At 45.1% G+C, this 16387-nt stretch overlaps 1 protein-coding gene across 2 annotated transcripts; it reads right to left on the reverse strand.

Moving 5' to 3' along the window:
* Positions 1–446: 446 nt before the first annotated feature.
* Positions 447–16387, reverse strand: Usp11 (ubiquitin specific peptidase 11). 2 transcript variants are annotated; one of them, XM_021222765.2, is made up of 21 exons: positions 16184–16387; positions 9113–9222; positions 8809–8939; positions 8552–8669; positions 8002–8147; positions 7804–7865; positions 7584–7683; positions 7031–7204; positions 6786–6944; positions 6251–6475; positions 6040–6123; positions 5842–5936; positions 4379–4585; positions 2949–2998; positions 2446–2565; positions 2295–2365; positions 1923–2035; positions 1504–1653; positions 1302–1417; positions 1055–1143; positions 447–972 (listed from the first exon to the last, which is right to left on the reverse strand). In XM_021222765.2, exons 1-21 carry the CDS (start codon positions 16333–16335, stop codon positions 838–840), a joined length of 2607 nt encoding a protein of 868 aa, XP_021078424.1. In that variant the 5' UTR covers positions 16336–16387; the 3' UTR covers positions 447–837. The 2 variants fall into 2 exon arrangements, with proteins under 2 accessions (XP_021078424.1, XP_021078423.1); XM_021222764.2 differs by having other exon boundaries at positions 2446–2763.

A 16387-nucleotide genomic window follows, 5' to 3' on the forward strand; every position in this document is an offset into this window, starting at 1 on the left:
CGAGGCCAGCCTGGTAACACAGAGAGAGTTCCAGGACAGGCTCCAAAGCAATACGGAGAAACCCTGTCTTGAAAAACCAAAAACCAAAAACAGAAAACAAAAACAAAACTGCCAGCTGTGGTGGCAATGCCTTTAATCCCAGTATATGGGAGGTAGAGGCAGGTCAGTCTCTGAGTAGAATGCCAGCCTGGTCCACACAGGAAGTTCCAGAACAACCAGAGCTATAAAGACAGATCCTGAGCCGGGCGTTGGTGGCGCACACCTTTAATCCCAGCACTCGGGAGGCAGAGGCAGGCAGATCTCTGTGAGTTCGAGACCAGCCTGGACTACCAAGCGAGTTCCAGGACAGCCTCCAAAGCCACAGAGAAACCCTGTCTCGAAAAACCAAAAAAAAAAAAAAGTCATGTGTAGTAAGCACACAAGGAAGAAAAAACACCACTACTAAGTGCGGGATAGACTGAAGCTTTTTATGTATATTTATCACACAGCAGAAGGTACATGGTGTCAATAAGAAAATACACTCTGTGTTCATGTGAACCCCCATTATCAGCCACTAAGAACACTTTGGGGTAAGGAAAAGATGGGAAGGGGCAGCATAAATAAGACTAGGAAGGGAAGTCACTGCTGTACGGGCACACATAGGCAGGGGCACGCAGGCCAGGGGCACAGGGCCAGGGGCACAGGGCCTCTTCTTTCTGAGAGAGTAATACAGCGATACAAGAAAACAGTAGCCACGGACTAAGCCTAGAGTGCCTGGGGGCAATGAACACAGGTAGGGGGGGTGACATGAGGGAGTGGCAAAGGGGGCTTCCTTCTCTGTGGTAGTTCCAGTGCCCCTTAGTTAACATCCATGACTTCAGGGTTGGATGGAGAACCAGAGGCAGGAGAAGCTGGGGTATCAGAAGAAGCAGTCTGGGACTGGCGTCGACCCACGTCTTGGCGTTGGTAGAACAAAACATAGGCTGCCTTGGACTGCAGGAAGAGAACATGGGTCAGTTCACCAGTGGGAAGAGAATAATAGGAAAGGGAACAAGCAGGGATACAGAAGCTATACCTCAATCTGATTCTCATTCACAGGTGAGACACTATTGTCATCAAAGTAGTGCCATTGGCCACTGTCCTTGTTGCAGGCAAATGTTGTATCTGAAATGAACAAAAAGCCATCCATACCACCTTCCAGGCTCTCTGGGGTTTCCATTCACATCTATTTTTAGGCTCCTCTTGCCATGATTTTGTCTCTGACCCCTAGTCTAGAACCCCCCCCCCCCAGGGCACATTCCTGCCCACAGGCTGGTACATACAGTGTCCGTCACGCATGCCACCATAGTGGTTGGAAACAGCGATGAGATCGTATTTGTACATGTCTGGAGTAGACTCATTCTTTGGTTTGATGACAAACTCGGAAAAATCCAGGTCCCTGTAGGTGAGAAGACAGTAAATCGTGGCGTGCTCCCCCTCTACGTCCCATTCCCACACACAGCCTTTCTCTCCAAGGCTTCTGACCGGATAGGAAACTGCACCAGGGTGTCCAGCTTCTCCCGAGAAAATTTGGAGAACGAAAAACGCTTCAGGTGGATAATGAGAACTTCAGGCAGCATCCAGAGGTCCAGCTTCTTGGTGGCCAGCTGGTGCTGCTTGCAGGAGGAGCAGTACCTACAGATAGAACCCAAGTCAGGGATGGACACTCTGAGCACCTGTGTCGTGCCTGTTGTGTTTTTCATGCACACCATCTGGTCTACAGACTCCTTCTCACTCATTCCCTCGCCCTATCAGACAGCTTCACATGCAGGCCCGTATGGCTTGTTTGCATTTTGTAAAGGAGCTCTGATTTTCAGTATGTCTGCTACTTTTCTTGTTTGTGAGTATCTCTGTTACATAGAAGCTAGAACCACTCGCTAACTGTCTCCTGAGCAGACCCTCACCAGGGGTTCTCCTTCTCAAGGGTTTCCACAGTGGTGAAGAGTTTGATGCACTCCTGCAGCTGCACTGGACTTTTCTTCAGCATGTATCCCACGCAGTCATGCTTCACGTAGCCCTGGGGAGGGAGGGGATTAGTACCCAGAGGGTCAGGCATGAGCAAGGTCAAGAAAAATAGGGCAGTGTGGAATCACACACTAAGTGAGTCAGAACCTGAGGCCATGGAGCTCCCAGAAGTGTGCAGGTACCAAGGCCAGGCCGGTCCTGGGCCTGAATCTCTTGGCTCTGTTCCTAGCTGAAGTTAGGGGGAGGATGTATAAAGGGTTGAGGTATGAGCTGCAAGGGTCTCCCGTCCCTAGGTTCCCATTTCCACTTACCTCAGCCTCCACTTCATCGTAGTAACGCCTCTTCATCTCCGGCTCCCAATCCATGGCAATGTATGGCTGGGCTAGGGGTACAGAGAAGATGGTTATGCTCCTGTTACTAGGAGGCCCTCCTGCTATCTGCAACCCCAGCCAAATGACATACTTTGAATTTCTTCAGGGGAGGTGGTCCGGTCACTGGTCCCATTGGAGTTCACTGTCTGTAGGGTAAACAGCTGCTTTCGCCGTCGCCTTGGAGGCCACTGAGACGTGTGAAGGCTGTTGTCTAAGAGAAATGGGCATCTCCTGGTGACCCCAGAGCTGGGCCCAGCCTGATCCTGCTCTGTTTCTTGGACACCATTGCTAGTGGAAGGTCCAGGAATATCCTCTTTTTCTTCATCACTGCTGCTGTCTTCGTTGTCATCCTCCTCCTCCTCCCCCTCCTCCTCCTCCTCCGCATCCTCCTCCTCCTCCTCCTCATCACCTAGGATGAGAAGGACAAAAGGGATGGAAAGGTGGGCACTCCAGAGAACTGGGCTTCTGCACATGCTGAGGACCCCTGTGTGGGTCATACATATCCCGCAAACCTACTGCTCTTTCCCTTTACCCCTACTAAGATACATTCCTCCTTACTGGGACCCTCTCCCTTCCCATCTTCTGGGACCTCACCTTTCTCGTCCCCATCATCTTCATCTGAGGTGGGTTTAGTCACATAGCGTCTGTAACAGAGCAGAGAAGACTCCCAAGGGAGGGGCACCAGGATGGGGGGGCATGCCAAGGTTTCACTTGGGTATAGTAGAGAAGTTAGTGGTAAGCTTACACATAAGCAGGTTGCCTCCTTCCCTCCCTCCCTCCCTCCCTAGGTCTTGAGAATGCAAAACTAATGCTTAACCACTGAACTACACTCCCAACACTTACCTGAAATTTTTTTATTTTGAGACAGTTTTTTTTTTTTTTTGGTTTTTCAAGACAGGATTCTCTGTGTAGCTCTAGCTGTCCTGCAATTTGTTCTGTACACCAGGCTGGTCTAGATTGCACAGAGATCCACCTGCCTCTGCCTCCTGAGTACTGGGATTAAGGGTGTTTGCCACCACCCAGCTTTGAGACAGTTTTAGTAAGTTATGAAAGTTGGCCATATGATTCTACCACAGCGGCCCAAGTAGCTGGGATTATAGGCATGCACTAGCACACCTGACACCTACTAATCACGAGCTAAGTGGGGAAGTAGTGACATAAGTGAACGAAGAGGCTAACGATGCCAGTAGTGGCCTGCAGATAGATATTCATGTACTAGTTAGGAGTGTGGAGTTTAAGTCTAAAGTCACTGGTAAACAGATATACAATCAATTACGAATTCCAATTGACCTCTGAGAAGCCTTATGATGAACTTTTGTTTTCCTATTTTTCAAGACAGACTTTCTCTGTGTAATAGCCTTGACTGTCCTGGCACTTGCTCTGTAGGCCAGGCTGGCCTCGAACTCACAGAGATCTACCTGCCTCTGCCTTCCAAATGTTGGGATTAAAGGTGTGCACCTTTTGAATTAGAATGAAGGAGAAATTCATCTAGATAATGTATCTTTGGTTGCCTTCCATGGTAAGGACTCTGGATTTTAGATACAAGAATAAACTACTGGATCTCTGTGAGTTCGAGGCCAGCCTGGTCTACAAAGCGAGTTCCAGGACAGCCTCCAAAGCCACAGAGAAACCCTGTCTCGCAAAACCAAAAAAAAAAAAAAAGAATAAACTACTAGTAAAAATACATCCAAGTCTCAGAAGCAGTTCTATCTGTGAAAGCTTCTGGCTTTGTTAAACTGGAGAACACCCTACAGTACATGGTTCTATCTATGAAAGCTTCCAGCTTTGTTAAACTGGAGAACACCCTACAGTACAGACAGTTATATACAAAATGAAATTGTCTCTACTTTGTCTTGTTTGCCTCTGTATTCAGTTTGGTTCACCAGTACCAAAGAGAAGCACTCGAGGAGCCAGAGGTCTAGAAGAAAAAGCCCTGGAAGTTCTACTACCATGTTCGATTTGAACTATCATTTGGATATGCCAAACTCAGAACCCAAGTCTGACCCTAGGAAAGCCATACTTACGAAAGCCTGTACATCAAGATGTTATATAGGCCTTCCCAGGAGAACCGGTCTCGGGGCACAGACACCAGGAGAGGGTGCCCAAAAAGTATCAGCCCATAGTAAGAGTTGTCGAAGTCTCGGGATGGGGTGCGCTCTCGCAGGTAAACAGGAACCACGATATCATCTCTTGAACCCTCAACAGGCTCAATCCGACCAGTCACCTCATATCTGTGTGTGTATGGGGGGGGGTGATTAGTTTATTCTTGACTAAAGAATCCCAAGAAAGATTCCCTGACTTTGCCCTCCAGTTGCTCCATTCATTCACCTCAGTCCAAGAGTGTAGGGGTTTCATTTACTAGTGTGTGTAAGGGCACACTGACACACGTGTGGCGGTGAGAGCACACCTTTCAGAGGTCAGTTCCCCTTCCATCACGGGTTCAGGTTGTCAGACTGTGCAAGTGTTTTTAACCCACTGAGCCATCTTGCCTGCCTCCCCAAGTATTTTATCAGTATTATTTTATGTGTATAGTATTTGATCAGTATTATTTTATGTGTACAGTATTTTATCAGTATTATTTTATGTGTATAGTATTTTATCAGTATTATTTTATGTGTATAGGTGTTCGGCCTGTGGGTATGTCTGTGTATCACGTGTGCCTGGTGACTGCAGCTGCCAAAAGAAGACACTGGATCCCCTGGAATTGGAGTCACAGATGGTTGTGAGCCTCCATGTGGGTGCTGGGAATTGAACCTGGGTCCTCTGGAAGAGTAGCCAGTACCCTTAATCACCAAGTTATCTGTCTACCCTTTTCCCAAAATATTTTAAAGTGTTTAAAAATCTGTGAAACATTTGATATTTTACTAGGGGCCTTACTTAGCACTTTTCCTATATGCCGTTTTAGGAAGAGCTTTGGTAATATGGGAATACTGAGGGGGTTAAAAAAAACAAAAACAAGGATTAAAACATTTTTCCTGTGGAAAACACTTTGGTTTACAAAGAAAATTTCTATTTGCAAAGCACTGTTTAGTTTTTAGTTGCCCAAAGTTTACCACTTGTGGGAAGCAGGCACAGTTCGGTGGTAGAATACTTGCCTAGCATGCAGGGGTCTTGGGTCCTAACCCATCACCCAGAAAAATAAATAATGGACACATTCTAAAAGGAGCATATTTCTGGAGATAGTGGTGCACACCTTTAATCCCAGCACCTGGGAGACAGAGGCAGGGGGATCTCTAAGTATGAGGACAGTCTACTCTGCATTTTCCAGGTCAGCTAGGGCTACATAGGGAGACCATCTCTCTGTCTCTTTCTATATCTTTATTTACTTATTTATGGGTACTAAGTAAGTACTAGACTGTAAGTACTAAGTATCAAGTATTAAGAGTACTTGTCTAACAAGCTCAGGAGTTCTGGGTTCCATCCCCAGCCAGGAAAACAAAGGTGGGAGGAGCTTCCTCTATTCACTCCTCTTAGTCTTTTCACTCACACAAAGATATCATCCCGATCCAAGATGCTACTCAGAGGATCCTCCAGCTGGTAGAGCTTATAGAATCGGTGACTGAAGACATCAGCTACTATCATCTGGGAACAGAACAGGGCCATGAGAACAGTGGGTGCCCAAGGCCTAGGAAGGCCCTTCTCCCTTCAAATCCTACTGACCCAGCTTCCCTCTGCAAAGTCTTACCTTGTCTGGTGCAACACTTGTGTGTGTGGACAGAGCCACACACAGATCTGAAATATTGCCTTTCTTGGGGACCACAACCCGGTGCTGAGGGAGAAAGAAAATCCAAAGAAGATCAAAAGAGCTTACGGTAGCTTAATGCAGAAAACCCTGAGGAAAGTCATCAAAGTCTGATTACACAGGCTTCATTGTTGACCCCATACTCCCTCCCCACCTGTTCTGGCTTGCGGCGGGGATCCATGGGGACAAAGAAGACCTCCAAGACCCTCCTGGAGCAGACAGGCAGTGGGACGCTGAGGTAGCAGAAGGGGTCAAAGGTCACAGATACATTGCCACAATCAGGGCACACCAGAGTAGATTTGAAGAGGCCATGGAAAGTATCCACAATCACAGAATCATTTCGTCGTTTGTGGTTTTGCCAGGCTTCCTGAGCCACTTCCTGTTGACAAGTGTCATGGTGTGTTAGGAGCAGAGGGAAAGGATGGGGATGGATTCATAGGGGTTTTGGGGAAAGGACTCTGTTGAAGTCTAGTGGCAGAACCTATGTTTACTATCAGAGCTGGGATTTATGAAGGATAGGAGCCAGACTGGGGTTAACTCCGAGGTTTTGGGAACAGACATGTTGCTATAACTAAGGCTGGGGTGAAGGTCAAGACAGGGGTACTGAGGAAATAGTAAGGTGTTAGGTAGACCAGGGAAACCAGGGAAACCAGGAGGCAGTGGACATATAGCTTGAATGGGTAGCCTACCAAATCCGGGCGCCCAGCACCATCGCACAGCTCAACATATTCTTTCTTTTTGACACGATTGAGGTCCTCATGTAGCCCATCCAGAAGGAATGACAACAGTTCCTGTGAGTCATGTTGCTGGTACCCCAGAAACTGGGATGCAAAATGGCCAACCTTGTTCTGAGGAGACAGTTGGGCAGTAGAGTGAGTAGGAGTTAGGAGAAGCAAGAGAAAAGAAGGTGGGAGCCCACGGGGTTGAGTCACACCTTGAACACATTCGGCACAATGGAGCGGTGGTAGCCAGACCAGGTCTGCTTTACCAGATCTGCATAGGCCTCAGCAAGCTCACCCTTCATGCCTAAAGGGTTCCAGAAGTTGAGCTCCTCCAGGTAGCGGTTGTTGAGAAAGTACTCCGTGAGCTGTGGCACATTGCTGAGGCACTGTGGTAGCAGGGCCAGTGAAAGAGGTGGAGGGCAGGGGAGGTGCCCAGGTAAGAACAGAGAAGGAGGGACGAGAGGGAAATGGGAGAGAGAAGGGGAAGGTTTGGCAGTGTGAATGCAGCAGAAGTATCAGGGAAAGACATCAGTATCTCTGGAGGAGGAAAATGGTAGTACCAAAAGAAAGAAGGGAGAACAGGGAGCAAGTAGAGGGAAGAGGTGTTGATACTTCAGGAGAAACTGTGGGCACACCAGATCAGATTCGTGGAACCTTGGCTTTCAACCTGGCCCCTTGCACTGTAATCATCATCCCTCCATCCCCTAGCTCTGTCCCAGTACCTAACCCCTGGAACTGTGCCAGATATAGATCTAATGGCCCAACCTGTAGGGCCGAGTTCATGAAGCACGTGTTGCCCAGATTGGTAAGGCCACAGATGCCCGGCTGGCCCTGGAAGTCTTCATCCTCTTCTGGCATGTTGTCCCTGGGGTTGGATAAGAAACCTATGAGCTAAGGGCCTACTACAGGTGGGTGCTCTGTACTCGTAGGTTCTGTCTCCCTACTGTGGGGTGCCCCAAATCTGCACGACACCCCGAGGGCTCACATGCCACACAGCTGAGCGCTGGGCCAAGTGCCATCTTTGTTTCGGGTTTCCATGATGACCAACTGGGCCAGGGTAGAGAAAGGAAAAAGAGAAGTATTAATGGAAGGCTTAAAGGACACCCTGCCCTTCCCTGGTCCGACTACTGCCCGGGATCTACCCACCAGGCTACATGTGCAGAGAAATGCTCCCCACTGTTACCTGTCCAGTCTCAAGGGAGGCATCGAGCAGTGTGATTTGTGTGTTACACAATCGATCCAAGGAGCCCTCGGAGTTCTTGATCCAGAGGCGTGTGTCTTCCTGAGGCTCCACCAGAAACTGCTCCCGAGCTGTTTGCAAGACTACGTCTGCAGAGGGTGATGGAACATGACCATATACTCTGGGACCCCAGAATACTAGCCCATTTGATAGCTTTAGCTCATTTTCAGACTTTGTTTACTTAGCCAATACCTTGTGTCCTCAAACCAGTCTCCAAATGAGCGAGCCACACACTTAGCACCCTCAGAACTTGAGACTCCTCCCCACTAAATAAACACTCTTTTTCCACCCCACCCACGCAACTGCATCTTGTCTCTGGACTCCAGCAGACAGCTAGTGTCTCTGCTCAACTTGGCCACCACGACTTTTGTCCTCCACAAGGTGACTTGTGCCTTCATGGGAAGCTGTAACTTGATCCCCAGACACCCTCAGGCTATTGAGATGTGACTCATGATTAGGAACAGCAATTTGTCCCAGAGGCCCTGAGACTTACCCAGAGAATCGGTGTGGCTGAACTGAATGGTGAGAGCTGTTTCCATATCACTGTGCTGGACAAGCAGCAGCTCTATTGGGTATAATTCCACCTTTGGGACACCAGAAAGTTCTATGACCTGTGAAGGCAGAGGAGCACCAACACCCATGAAACCACCCAACTGACAGGGGAACACAGGCACACACAACTCTGGACCTACCCTGAGCCTACATTTACAAATCTAAAACCCACCCCAAGCATCTGTCCCACACATATACCTTGCGCTCAATAGGTGGCTGGCCATCTTCTAGGCCATACCAGCTGACCAAGTAATTCCATGAAGTCGCTGGGAGCAGCACATAATCATTTCCTTCTAGCAGTCCCTCCCTGAGGTGCCAGTTTATCTGATCTGCAGGGAGTAGGGGGTATGGACAAAGGCAAAGCATGGATTAAGAAAGTACTGTTAACTCTGGCTATCCCACCAATGACTAAGCATAGAGAATGGGAGTATTGTCACTTGTGGGGACAGAGAGGATCAGAACTCCAGGGCAAGGTTGATGGGGAAAGGCAGAAGCTTAGTACCTTCGAAGAGCCCAGCATTGTTGATACAGCCAGGAAAGGTGTTAGCATCCTGGTCCCCTCCCTTCACGTACACCTCCCACTGTTTAAACCAGTGTTGCTCCACAAGGAACCTGGAACCCAGACAGACAACAAAGGTGTCATGATTATTTAGAAGCTAGCTGTACAACTTCTCATCACTTCAGAATTAACTATCAATCCGCTATAATCCAAGAAAACTTTTATTAGCATGTAAAAATAAGTAAAAAGTAAAATTTATTCAGTGAAATGCATTTGGACATTGTTCAAGTTTTTCATTCATCGCGCTGTTTTTTGAAATGAGGTCTTGTACCACCCAGACAGGCCTGGAACATACTATATATGTAGCCCAAGCTGGCCTCAGGCTCTACGGATCCTTCTGCTTCAGCTTCCTGAATACTGGGATTAAAAGGTGTATGCATAGCCCCCCCCCACGTTCAACTACGATATGGCTGGCAGTGAACTTGTTGCCTCAGCTTGCATGCTAAGATTACAGACATGAACCACACCTGGCTCTGAATTTCTGCATGTTTTGGTTTTTGACTGTACATTACCCTCTCTACTCCCCAGACCATGCCATATCATTCACTCCAGGAAAATACTCATTCCCACCTGGGAGCTCATGCCAAAACTCTATCATTCAACCTACCAACACATACATTCCTCCTACAGTATTTTCAGTGCAAAGGGAGGCATTTGTCAACTTTAAAAATAAGATTTTGTTTTTAATTATGCATATCCCCATGTGTCTGTGGGTAAAAATGTGCTCACAGAGGCCAAAAGCTTCAGATCATCCCTGGAGCTGGAGTTACAGGCAATTGTGAGCTGCCTGACTTTAGTGTTGGGAACTGAAGTTGGGTCCTCTGCAAGAGCAGTACATCCTTAACCACTGAACCATCTCTCCAGCCCATCGCCTTCCCAAAAATCAGATTTAAAATGAAAATTTAACATGAAAATCACTCTGTAGCAAAACTTCAGTTACTTTAGGATTGGGGAATATAGTTTAGTGTTAGACCACTTGCCTAGCATACAAGAGGTCTTAGATTGAATTTTCTGTCTCTCTCTGCCTCTCCCTCTCTCTCACAAGGGTGCGCTTGCACGCGCGCGCACACACACACACACACACACACACACACACACACACACACACACACACACACACACACACACACCCCTACCCAGCCAAGTAAGTACTAGGGAGGCAAGAAAGTTGCTTTGAATGTGGGCCCAGCTAGGGCTGGAGTAAGGCTTAATCTCATAAAAACAGGGAAAGTAAATGTAGACACCATTCTGGGGCAGATATTCTCAGAACAAGGTAGTTAATGAATCAGGGCAGGGTGTTATGGATAAAAACAAGGCCACTGATGACTGTTATCAGGTCAAAAGGAGTTAACTGTACTATAAACCTCAACTACAAATGTTCCAGGGCATTGCATCATTTAAACACTGCTTAACTGCCTGTACAGAACACACCTGCCTCAATGAAAGCCATCTCTTACATAATAAACTCTTTACTTGGTGAATTCTTTCATTACTCCTATCACCAGCCTATCACCATCATCCTGCACAACTAAAAAAAGTTATAGATGATAAATATAACATTGCTCTATCAAATTTATTTAAATAAGCTGAAGTACACATAAAGCTTACTAGTAAGTCCTTTACTGCCTACTATTCTGTGGCCAACACATGAAAAAATGATTAAGATTTGGGTCTTTTGTATAAAATCGCTACATTTTTTGTCACCAAATTATTACCAATTCTTAGTGCTTTCTTTTTTCATACTTTTAATTATGCACTTGTGTTCAAGTATGTGCATGTGATTTTAGGGGCTCTTAGAGGTCAGAATGGGACATCAGATCCCCTGGAACTAGAGTTACAGGTGTTTGTGGGCCACCTTGGGGCCTCTGGAAACAGTACATATTCCTAACTGCTGAGTCCTTTCTAATGTCCCCTTTTTACATTCTATTTGTTTTGAGACAAGGTCTCACTATGTAGCCCTGGCTGTCCTGCTAGCCTAGAACTCACAGAGATTCCCCTGCCTCTGCATCCAGGGTGCTGGGATTAAAGGCGTGCACCATCACCACCTAGCTGCATACTCTTAATTAATCTTTTTTGTTGTTGAGACAGGGTCTTATGTAGCCTAGGCTGACCTTGAACTATGTAAAGAGGTTGACCATAAGTACCTAAATAATATTTACCACTATATTCTTATAAAATTTCCTGTCTTGCTTGTAACATTTTTTCTTTGAGAAAGGGTTTCATTTGTAGCTCATTGGACTAAACTCGTTATGTTGCCCCGGATGGCCTCAAACTTGTGGCAATTCTCCTGCTTTAGCTTTAGCTGCCTGAATGCTGAAATCACACAAATGAGCCACCATGCCCACATCTCTTAAGTACTGCTTATCTATCTTTCCAAACTTAGCAAAAATATTCTTTTATGCCTAAATTATCTCTGGGAGATAACACAAAGTTGTTTTTCTCTGATAAAAGGACAATAGGAATTTATAGAATATATATGTATATATTCAATTTTTTGAGACTGAGACTCACTGTACCACCTGGAACTCGCTTTGTAGACTAGGCCTGCCTTTGCTTCCAGGGTACATTAAAACATGTGCTACCACACCACTGGATAGATTTTGTTTTTTGGTTTTTTTGAGTCAGGATTTCTCTGTGTAGCCTTGCCACTGGGAAGATTTATTTTGAAATTTTTGTAATGGCTTTCATTTTTCCAACTTAAAAAAAACAAGTTCTCATATACCCTACATTGACTTTCTGATCGCCCTGCCTCTAATTCCTTAGTGCTGGGAATAAAGGGCCTACAAGTATGTGTCACCATTCCCAGTTCTTCCTATTTAATATTTTTGAAAATGACACATAAAAAATGAACTTTGGAGGCTAGCAAAGAAGTGTCACAAGTCTGTGGCCAGCCTGAGCGACAATGTAAGACCTCAAAAGAACAAAAAAGTTTACCTTCCTCAGTTAAGTACAGTTGATCATATAGGATTATACATATTACTGTAAATATCTTTCCTCAACCTTTCTTAAAGTCCTATGAAACTGGTTTCTCTTCGTGTACCTAGCCACGGTTTCTTCTTTACTTAAGAACTCCAACCAGGCCTGGCAGAGGTGGTGCACACCCTTGATCCCAGCACTCGGCAAGCAGAGATCAGCCTTGTCTATAGATCTAGTTTCAGGACAGTCAAGGCTATACAGAGAAACCTTGACGAAAAACAAACAAAAAAACTCTACAGCTGCTTACTGTTAGGAAGTTTTCTGTACCCTGTAGTAATCTGCCCACGGTTTCCTAACTATCCTTGATTTAAATGTGTAGATAATTCATTGTCACAAGAACTAAAGGAAGTTATCTTTTCAGAGATTTGAATGTGGTCTCAAAACATAAGGCTTTAGGGCTGGGTCAAGTGCCTGCTGTGTTTGGATCTTCCCTATCTATGTAAAAACGGAGCAAAAAGTCTGGCATGGTGGTAATCTTAGCACTTATGGGGAAGGGTGCAGAGAATATCAGTCTAGCTGAAACAGCTCCAGGTTCAACCAGAAACCCTGTTATCAAAAAATAAGGTAGCTGGTGGGTACGATGGTACAGTAGGTAAAGGTGCTTGCCACCAAGCCTGCTGACCTGAGTTTGATGCCCCAGAACCTACCAACACAGTGGAAGGAGGGAACAGACTCCTGCAAGAAGTTCTCTGGCCTCCTCCAGCACACACAGTCACATGGGGTATCTCACCCTCCCAAATAAATGCATCTAAGTTTAATCAGTAAAGACAACCAAATTAAATACCTGCACTTGTTTAAATCTGCCATTGAACCAAGGGTGGGAGGTGCAAATAATACTGACACAGATGCACTATTTGGAGCTAGTACTTGAGTTCAAATACTTTACAAACACATATTTCCCAATTATGGCAGCAAACCCATATAGGACATTGAGATACTTTACTCTTACCTAATTTAGATAAGCAACAAAAAGTGGAGCTTGGCAAAAATGCTTCTTAACAATTCCAACAGGAGAAACAAATTGGCTTTAATATTCAACCAACACTGGTGTGGTAATTTTTTTAATGAGGTGAAATTAACATAAAATTAACCCATTTTAAAGTGAACAATTCATTAACATTTAGTACATTCACAATATTGTGTCCCCACCACCTCTACTTAGTGCCAAAACATTTTCCTCACCCCCAAAGATGATCCACTACTGGCAGGATAATTTAAAAGGCTATTGGCAAAGAAGACAGGATGCTTTGAGGACCTTTAGAACATCTTCAAATGAGCTACAAAAACAGTCTCCTTACTGTTTATTTTCAAGATGGACTGAGGCTATTTGCTGGAGAACTATGATGTAATGGCAGGAAAGCATCATTATACCCTCCAGTTTTGGAATTGTAACTTATCTCCTCAATAATGTATATACATTTCACTGGCACTGTTATTTAGGAACTCTGTAAAGTGGGAAAGCCTGGAAAAGGCCCAAAGATGTAAAGAACAACAACAGACTAATATGGATGGCCATGAAAGGTAAGGGCTGATAACTGGTAATCAGAGAGATTAGAGAAAAACAGTTAGAATGGAAATAGGGTACCAGCCTCCAAAATCCTTGCAGGTCACTCAGGATTTTATCATTTATACTGCATGAGACAGGAAGCTGTTGGACATCCTGGGGAACAGATGGACATGATATATATTTAAATATGTATTTTTAAAATCACTGCTTAATAGAACAACATCTTAACATTTGAGAAACCTGGCAGAGCTATAGCCATCAGATCAAGATTAATGTCTTAAATTACATCATACAGATAGCAATTACCATGTCATATAAGGGCTCACAGTATGTATGCATCCAGTCTATTTTATAAACACACTCTCTTTCATAGAAACATATGTTTATAAGTATGAATGATGGAAAAGCATATCATGATAATGAAACATGTGAAAAGAGCCCTTTAATTAAAAATTTAGGGTAATAGTTCCTCATGAAGCAGGGAGGGGAATTTCCAAATGACAGAAGCACAGGAGTTTTTAATGTAATATTCTGAATCTTCACATGGGTGATGAATCCACACATAAAACTTGGTTATTGCTTTTCTTCTAAATAAACTCATTGAAAATGAGTAAAAAAAATATAATAAGCCAGGCTCAGTGGGACATGCCTGTACTCTCAGCCAGATTTCTGAGATCAAGGTCAGCCTGGTAACATAGTGCATTTCCTGAAAGCCAGAGCTATGTAAAAGAGAGACTCTGTCTCCAAAAGAGAGGGGACAAAATAATACAAAGACTTCTCTGTATGCCCTTAGATTCCCCAAATCTAACACACTTTATCTGTTTGCTCTATTCTTATTTTTCCCATATCATTTTTGGGTTATTTTTATTTATCTTAAAATAGACAAAATATGTGCATTTGTAGTATACAGCATGATGTTTTGATATATACATTTAAAACACTAAAACAAGCTACTTAACATATTAATTGTGTCACAGTTTTTTTTGTAAGAGCATGTAAAGTCTATTAGGCAATTTTCAAGTATAGGTTTCTATTAACTATTATCACCATTTTGTACAATGGATCTCCTGAATTTATTCCTCGTCTAACTAAACTTTGCATTCTATGACCAAATTTCCATAATCTTTTCCTTCCCATGTGCATCTTTACATAGGCTAGTTTTTCAATCATTTGATAAGCTGCTTACATGATGGTTCCTGGTTCCTAAATTTTCAGTATGTATTTTTCACTAAACAAGGGATATGCTTTCATTACCACATTACAATAATCAAAAACAAGAAATTATTCGTAGCAATATTTTATCTACTGGCCTTAGTCAAATTTCACCGATTTTTTCCAATGAAATTTACAGTGAAAGAGAAATTATGAGAAAGAACCCTGATTTTTAAAAGTAATTTATTTTTCCTTGTTCTAGGATCCAGCTGAGGATCACATGTTGCATTTAGTTGTGACTTGTTAAACTGCATTAATTCCTTCAGTCTGGAACAGTTCTTCCGCATCTGTCTTTCACGACTTTGCCATTTTTGAAGCATACAAACCATTTCTTTCATCAGGATGTCCATCAATTTATGTAAAATATTTTATACTATAATCTTTGTAGGTCTTACGAATTTCACAATTTAAAAAAGAAGACGCAACTCAGGGTGAAATACGAGCCCGGAAGCCGTAAATTTTGAGGCAGTGATTAGCATTTTTTAAAAAAGATCCGTAAAGACAATTTGTCAAGGCTGTGGATTCTTTTTAAATAGCCATTTTCTACTGATTACAAAATATTATTAAATAGAAATTTTTTCTTCTCAAAGAACCTTCCTTTGTAATCATCTGCACTTTCTCCTGTCCTAAGAAGGAGACCTTGGCTATTATAAATCTAAAAAACAAACAAAAAACTATCGCGTCACAATCTTTGCTCTTTCGCAGGCGCCATTTTCTGCCCTAGGCACCGCCCCTCCTCCGCAGTTCGCCCCACCTCAGACCTTAGCCTCGTTCCCAGGAGCGGGGCACCGTCCCCATCCCACCACGCCTCCCGCCCCTCGGCCCACAGCTATAGGCTACGGAGTTGCTCTTCAGCTGACGCCACCAAGCTCCTCTGGTTCACAGGCGCTCCAAGTACTCGTAGGCTGATCCTTGCAACCGACGCAACGTTGCGTAACACACGCCACGCCCCCGCGTTAAGGACGGAGCCAGCCTCCTTTCCAGGCTCCAGATTCCCAGACGCAGTCCCCTCTCACCCCCTCCCCAAAAGATGCAGTCCCCTACCTCCGAGGCCGTCCTCCTTATGCCCTGCCTCTGCCACAAACAAACCCCATTTTGTCCTCGGGCGGCTGACTGCCCCACTGGGGCCCCGCCTCTTCCCCAAATACTGCGATTCATTCACTAGCACCTCCACGCCCCCTCTGGCCCGCCCGCCCGCCCACCAAGCCCCTTCCCTGCCTCACGCCTCTTCTTCCTCGGAATTTGGCTTCTAAGTACCCCGCGGATATTAACGCCCCCGCAGTCCCCTTGGCCAAGGCTTCATTGAAGCCCAGCCTCACCAGCTTTCGCCAGCTCGCAGTGGACGCTCTCGCCCATTCTCGACTTGGCGCCACTGCTCGTCCAGGTCTGGCATTGCCTCGTGCTGTCTCTCTTCCTCCTCGGCCGAGGCCGGGATGGCAGCTGCAGCTGGGTCCGCTGCGACTGCCGCCATCACCGTCCGTCCTCCTCCAACTGCCGACGCAACTGAAGATAGGAAGAGGACC

Source organism: Mesocricetus auratus, unplaced genomic scaffold, assembly GCF_017639785.1.
Source record: "Mesocricetus auratus isolate SY011 unplaced genomic scaffold, BCM_Maur_2.0 Super-Scaffold_100033, whole genome shotgun sequence".
Taxonomy (NCBI): Eukaryota; Metazoa; Chordata; class Mammalia; order Rodentia; family Cricetidae; genus Mesocricetus; species Mesocricetus auratus.

Excerpts from the sequence above, each read along its gene's own strand:
- Usp11 (XM_021222764.2), bottom strand. The coding sequence starts at position 16,335 with ATGGCGGCAGTCGCAGCGGACCCAGCTGCAGCTGCCATCCCGGCCTCG. Across the intron at positions 6,945-7,030 it reads TTGTGCCGAATGTGTTCAAG|AACAAGGTTGGCCATTTTGC; the intron begins GTGTGACTCAAC and ends CTGTCTCCTCAG. Across the intron at positions 2,036-2,294 it reads ACGATGAAGTGGAGGCTGAG|GGCTACGTGAAGCATGACTG; the intron begins GTAAGTGGAAAT and ends CTCCCTCCCCAG.